This window comes from Colias eurytheme, chromosome 16, assembly GCF_061535395.1.
Source record: "Colias eurytheme isolate Ceu_HAF_F1 chromosome 16, ilColEury1 Martin Lab GWU primary, whole genome shotgun sequence".
NCBI classification, from domain to species: domain Eukaryota; kingdom Metazoa; phylum Arthropoda; class Insecta; order Lepidoptera; family Pieridae; genus Colias; species Colias eurytheme.
The window spans coordinates 5,275,264-5,282,526 of NC_142995.1; the positions used below are offsets into that span (position 1 = coordinate 5,275,264).

Genomic DNA, 7,263 nt, shown 5'->3' on the forward strand with positions numbered 1-7,263 from the left:
ATTGCCCCTGCGGCAGATAGGTGAGTAGCCAGCTTAAGCAAAGACGTTTACGTTACACTATGTTCAAACTAACTATGGTAGTGTGATGGTAGATAAGGTGACCGTGAATTTTGTTTGACTTTGCATCATCTCACGAATTATGTATCTCGAGGAACTGAATAAAATTAACATTTTCTTTTTCTTTGTTTATTTGCTAATAGTTTTGGAAAATACATTACTTACGACGGCCGTACACGGACCGCTTCAAGCAGTTGAGACATAAAGCTTGTAGCCGCGACCGCGCGGTGAACTATGGACAATCATTCACTGCCATACATTGACTGCTCGAGCCGTCGCGACCGCTTCAAGCCGTCAACTGCGCGGTTCGTACCGACAGCTCGAGCAGTCCACGACCGACAGCTCGAGCCGTCCGTGTACGTCGCTCAGCCGTTAACTGCTCGAGCTGCCCGTCTACGGCCGCTCTTACATGTTTATTTAAAAATTATAAATTAGAACAAATAAGTATGTAATACAAAGCAATGTTAGATTCCCTTATATGAACTCCGCCTATATATCCGTAAAAAAATAATTAAGTTTAAACACTGGCAATATTAGGTGTCAATGTAGTCAATTGGCTTTAATATTTTCGCCTTTGGAAATATTATCTTGTGTACTCTTTTCTTGTGTGTATACAGAGAAGCATTTTGTCGGAACGTTACCCCACACACATTGCAAGATAAAGGTCGATCTCCACTATGTATTAATTGGTGCTCATATAGGCTCTTATTTGTCTGTGGACAAAAAAAATAGATAAGTAAGTAGGTAATTTAGAAAGCAGGAAAAATAGGTATAAAATTAGTCTTTATTTATAAAAGGATAAAAGAGTATTAAGAGATTTGGCTGATTGTGTAGAACAAATTGTATTATATGAAAAGGATTTACATAATATGGATACTTATGGCAACACATTGTTCAAATAATAATAATCAACGGGTATGCAGGTGATGCATGTCTTCTTTAAAATTAAAACTAATAATATCCCTTACGCCGAAAGTTTTCCCACATATTTGACACACTTTATTTTTGGGAGTTGCAGGCATACCATCGTGAAGGGTTTTCACGTGTCGTTTTATACTGCTGCGTGTAGAAAATAACTGAAAGTAGCAAATAATAATTATATTTAACTGTACCTAAAATCATAATAAAAGTTAAGATTTCTAAAGAAACACAAATTTCGAGTGGAACTAGTGTATTGCGTGTTTCTTTAAAAAAACTATACTATAAAATGCAGTTACATCTAGAGGTAACAATACAAAGTCATAATAAACGATTAATTCACATTATATCAGTTAATAATAATTAATCTACTGTTATACGTAACTTTTGGTTTAATATTCTTGTGGATGAATAGTTGTCATAGACCGGGAGATACTGACACAAAATTTCGAGTCATTTGTAACAGGATGGCGGTTCTACAGGGGTCTTAGTACGCAATGACAAAAAGAAAAATGATGGTGTGAACGCTGGTACCGGTGGGTTAGTCGCGTGGGCGTTAGTCGAACTCGTCGGAAAAATAGCGAAAGTCAAACGATTTGTAACACAAAAATTTTAGAATTTACCGATAGCCCATAAAAAAGAAGTAGGCGGTAGTGTCATGCCATACTTTTCCGGTATGACTTACAGCCCGCCATACCGACGCGAATGTGTTGATTTAAAAAAAACAATTATTCAACCATTTGTACCAAGCTAACTTTTGCACAGGTAACCATCGCCGTGCAGCCATTTACGAAAATCGCCATGCCATAATTTTCGGACGATTCCAAATGGTCGCCATACCGCCGAAAATCTGCAATTTTTTTTTATTTCGCCTATCTTTTTGTACCAGTATTGCATTTGGCTTTTTGGAGAGTATTTGATAAAATGTGACCATTATTATATTTGCCATACTTCTAGTAGGGGGAAAAAGTGCTGTCATACTTGAAAAATAAATTTATTATTAATTTATATAAGTGAAGATTTCCAACACCTAGATCTTTGAAATTTTGTATTTATATTCGTTGATCCTCAAACTTACAGGAAAAATAAGTGCCATACTGTTACAAATCGTTTGACTTTCGCTATTTTCCGACGAGTTCGACTAACGCCCACGCGACTAAGCCGCCGGTACCAGCGTTCACACCATCATTTTTCTTTTTGTCATTGCGTACTAAGAACCCTGTAGAACCGCCATCCTGTTACAAATGACTCGAAATTTTGTGTCAGTATCTCCCGGTCTATCACTGTTTCCGGTTAGAACATGCTTAGCTGTCGAATACTATAAAATGCCGCCTACTACCTAGGAGCTCAGACGTTGTTTATACGACGTTTGACCCAACTACCCTCACTTTGCTAATAGTCGTTGACTTGCTGTGATTTGTTATGAACTGTCTACCTACATCAATTAAGCAGTTGTGTAGAATCACAGTAAATTCTTATTAGATTCAAACTAATATAATGAACCCAGCGCCTCGTGTAATTTCTAAAACTATGTATTTCTTTATCGTTTTTTCCTTAGGGCAGTCGGTGACCTTTTTACCCGACTTCAAAAAAAGGAGGAGGTTATCAATTCGGCCGGTATGTTTTTTTTGTATGTACACCGATTACGCCGAGGTTTCTGAACCGATTTACCTGATTCTTTTTTTGTTTGATGCGGAATAGGTTCGAATTGGTCCCATAAAAATTTAATTCGGGTAGACCCAGTAGTTTTTATTTTATGAGCATTTTTGTCTGATCTCAATTAATTATTGAAATCTAGCATGTAACTTTGATTCACTTTCCGATTACCGATTGAGCTGAAATTTTGTATATGTATGTAAATTGGATAGCGATGAAACATTATCATGACATAGAGCTAATTTGATGATGGAATCGGAAGGGACTCAGTGATTAATTGACTCAACTTTATCGAGTTTGGGCTCATTTGATTCGTGTTGAAAAAAATACACAAAAAAGTATTCCATTTTGAAGTCGGCTATTTTTAACGTAGTTATTTTTATTGAAGAAAAGAATTAATATAAGTTTTGAAATCACTTTTGTTAATATAGTTTTTTTATAGTTTATCGAACCATTTAGAAAATATGTGTACGAGAGTTTGATTAGAAAGGTTTTACTATTCAGCGTCACCAATCTATGACGGATATTTTCAATTGATTTTAATTTAAAATGAGTTTTATACGTCGAGTCTATAAATTATGTCTCATGTTAATTTTGCAATGTCTGTACCTTGTTACATATAGTACACTTGTGTTGCGTTTTCCCCAAATGCTGGCTGTGTATGTGATCTCGAATATCCACCTTGGATCGGAAACCTTTTCCGCAAGTATCACAAATAAACCTGCAATAATATCGTGAGTATTCATAAAAATAATTTGGAAAATCCAAAAGTGCACGCCTCATAATTTTTTTTTAATAAATATTTATTAATTATTATTTTTGTTTATTTAATAACAATTAAACCACATCGAATCAGACCCTGAAAAATGAAAGGGTTCTATTCCTGAGCATACTCAAGCGTAAGAGAAAAAAAAAGACTCGATTAGTAAAGTATTTCGGTCGCTATCGTGTTAACAAGAAAAAGGATCCGCACATACAGACACACGGACGTCCAAGACAGAACTTTTTTAAACTGTTTTTTAACTAGTTTAAATAACAAAAATGACATCAAAAATATCATGAACGTTAAAAATTGTGTTTTTTCTTAATATGTGTGTATATGTATTATCTTACAAGTGCAATGTATGATACATAAAGACATTTTAAGTTTGAAAAATCAGATGTTTTGCGCGAAGTGACAGTAGTACCCACCTCAACGCTTCGCTTATGAGGCGTGCAATAATGGAAATGACATGAACTTGTATCCAACATTAAAATATTTACGATTAATGAATACTTGATAATGATCAAGTATATTTAAATAAGTATTAAAATACATAAATTGAATGCATTGAACATTTGTATAAACAATATATCCAGAAAAAATTAATCACTACATTTTTTTTAATTACCACTACTTACCTAAGTATTATTTTATCTTTGGCATGTGCTTTCGTATACTTCAAATGGTTATCATAAGTGGCTCTAGACACAAATTTTTTCTCGCAAAGCGCACATTCGTAACTCTCTCGCTCAGAATGTATTTGAACGTGCATGTACATTACATCTGCGCGGATAAATTTGCCACATTGCGCGCATTGTTCTTTAGGTATACCCGCATGAACTCTAGAAAAAAGAAAATTGGTTGTGAGTTGTGACAATTATATTTCAAACATTGATGTAGGTACCTTATACAAAAAGACTTACAATCAAACTCAAAAATTATCCGATACAAAACTCTATTCATGTATTTAAGACAATTTTTTTTACGAGCGATACATATGAATTTCAACTTGACTTTTTGACAACAAGTTAATATTTATGTTAATGTTAGTCTATTTGAGTTTATTATAAGAATGATTTCAAATTATACGGGATCAGACTTAGTCCACGCAGTCCCAAGCAAATTCAACAAGTAAAAATAGAAGAAAAAATAAAGTAGCTTAATTACTATAGATTATTTTCAGTGACTTACCGTTCATGTTTTTTCAAATTACTTTTATATAAAAATGCTTTCCCGCACTTAGAGCACCTATGGCCCTCTCTGTGCTGCTGCAATATGTGTTTGTAGCGCATATTTGATGATCTAAAAGTTTACATTTTATAAAAACTGTTTTTTTTATATAGTTCATATATCTATACTTTTATCTACTTTGTAGAGATAAACTACGATAACATGGCGCGCCCCTCCAAATTACTGTTTCAATGTGTGTAGTGACATCCTTACGAAGGAGTTTGTATGTAGTTGTACGTATTCGTCTTTAGTACTTTACGTCCAGATTTGTTGGTCAACTAATCATAAGTTGCCGAGCGCCCAAGACAACGCACGTGTCGTTTTCATAGAATACGTCAGTGCAGCGCCATTACTAATAATAATGAGCGATTAGAGCGTGACTAGTCGAGCAACAAATCCGTGGATTTGTTTTTGTTTGACGGCCGTCTCATTACACACACATGCGTTGTGAATCTTGGTGGTGCATCGTAAATACTTTCACAAATATTTCAAACGTTTTGAATTTTGGAGGGGCGCGCCATGTTATCGTAGTTTATCTCTATCTATTTATGTAGTAACTACTTTTTACTGACGAATAATTATTGGAAGTTATCTAGCACATATACAGCTCAATGCACATATTAGAAACAATACTTACTCAAAATATTGACTACACTGTGGGCATTTATAGCCTAGAGCAGTAGGCTTATCACGAAGAGGCTTGCTTAATCTTGGCCTCGAACCAGGATTTTTTGTTACAGGTGTCCTTTTTATCTGAAAGTGTTTCTCAGGATGTTATCTACCAAGGAAATTGATAGCAGACCTATGAGATGATTTTTATTAATGAAATTATTAAATTTAACACACTTAGTATTTAAACATTATTCATAAAGTTTCTCCAAACAATTAGTTTAAAGATATAAAATAGGTGGTGCAAGAAGTTACCACTTTTTTAATAAAAAAAAGTATCTTACTGTTTATATCCCAGCAATCATTAACATTTGCTACACAAAATATAGGTACAATGTATTAAAAAATTTTAGAGTTTACTTACTTTTATGCCATGGAAGGACATGAGGTGCCAGTATAAAACATTTTTATTAAATAAATCTTCATTACATAAATTACACTTGTAGTATTTGGAGTGTTCATTTTTGTGTACTTTTAGACGAGTCGTCTTAAAATACTGGAAACATTGACTGCATTTCTCAAAGTCTGGCTTCTGAAATTTGATAATGAAATAATTGTTAGGGATTCTGTTTCAGACAGTTTAATATTTTTACAAACTCAATATAGAACTGTGGTTAATAACAACAAAACCTTTTATCCTATTTTGACCTCTTTTATTATTTATTATTATACAATTTTTTATAGTTAAACAAATTAGGTTTTGAAGACAAATTTACAATGGACTTACATTGGTGTGTAATTTATAATAATGTTTTTCCACAATATTTGCAGTTCTAAATACTTGAACACAGAGGTCACACCTATTATATGCCTCAATATAACTTCTATTCAATTTCTTTTTTTCTTTTAGCGACTCTATTTCATGTTCACTTGCTTTTATTTGTATATAAGATTCCTTACTTTCTTTATCACTAGAAATAAGATTGGCGCTAATTAGATGAAAGGTAGAAATGTCTTCTTCAATATCATCTGTTTCATTTAAACATTTATTTGTGTCTTCAATTTTTATTCTATCCTGTGATGAAATTTTATCTACATTTCTGACATCACCAGATATTGTTTCATTGGTAGAATTTATAATAGTATTGTCAAATTGATTGTTAAATGATTTTTTTTCTGAATAATTCTCACAGTCTTCTAACCTATCTATAGTATCAAAATCAGCTTCTTTTTTTAAGAATATATCTGGACTACAAATAATATAATTGTCTGTTGAGTCATCAGAGTTAAATACATGAGTGCAGGTGTTTTGATGAAATTTTGTTAGCTGAGACAGAGATTTTCCGAGTATGTTAATCTGAAAAGTGTTTCATAACTCAATATTGTATTAAATGAAAAATATATGCTTGAATATGAATTTGTTAAAGAAAAATGTTATCTGTACTCACTGCAATAAAACCATTGGTCATCAATGATAATTTTTTCTGTGATAAACAAGCCTGCTTTTTAAAGCTAATTTGTTTCTTGATCACAGCTCTGCATTCCCAACAAACATGTAAATTAACAATATCTCGTAAGAATCCTCTCTGAAAAGAAACAATTTATTTTGTAATTAACTACATACCTACCCATTTTTGAAAAAAAACAAACAAATAAACTCTTTTTTCAAGTTGATATGATATTTTTGTTGTGATAAGTAGTAGCCGGTAATAAACGTTGATTTAAAAAGACCAAGCCAATGTTTCAAGATGTATTCAATGGGTAAATTATAAATATAATCATAAATACTCACGCTGTATGCCTCAGGATCCGACGACAGTAAATAATATAAATAATTTACCCCGTCGTTAATTTTACATAGCTGAAATAGTTTTCTGTCAGTACTTAAGCAAGTACAACAAATCTGTTTTAGAGATAATTCTGATAAACCATCCATTTTACATTAATAAAACTAGTCTATTCAATAACACATTTGAATGAAATTATGAATTAAACAAGGAACATTTTTATTATTGTTATTACAACTCGGA

The 7,263-nt window shown here is 32.7% G+C and overlaps 1 protein-coding gene across 3 annotated transcripts; it reads right to left on the reverse strand.

The window, feature by feature from the left end:
- Positions 1–162: 162 nt before the first annotated feature.
- LOC149901777 (zinc finger protein 711-like) lies at positions 163–7,263 on the reverse strand. 3 transcript variants are annotated; one of them, XM_090111028.1, is made up of 11 exons: positions 7,026–7,263; positions 6,682–6,819; positions 6,436–6,590; positions 6,021–6,204; positions 5,658–5,825; positions 5,262–5,377; positions 4,586–4,696; positions 4,033–4,236; positions 3,241–3,352; positions 1,026–1,133; positions 163–770 (listed from the first exon to the last, which is right to left on the reverse strand). In XM_090111028.1, the coding sequence occupies exons 1-11, from the start codon at positions 7,167–7,169 to the stop codon at positions 591–593; spliced, it is 1,620 nt and encodes a 539-aa protein (XP_089967154.1). In that variant the 5' UTR covers positions 7,170–7,263; the 3' UTR covers positions 163–590. The 3 variants fall into 3 exon arrangements, with proteins under 3 accessions (XP_089967154.1, XP_089967153.1, XP_089967155.1); XM_090111027.1 differs by having other exon boundaries at positions 6,021–6,590; XM_090111029.1 differs by lacking the exons at positions 6,021–6,204; positions 6,436–6,590.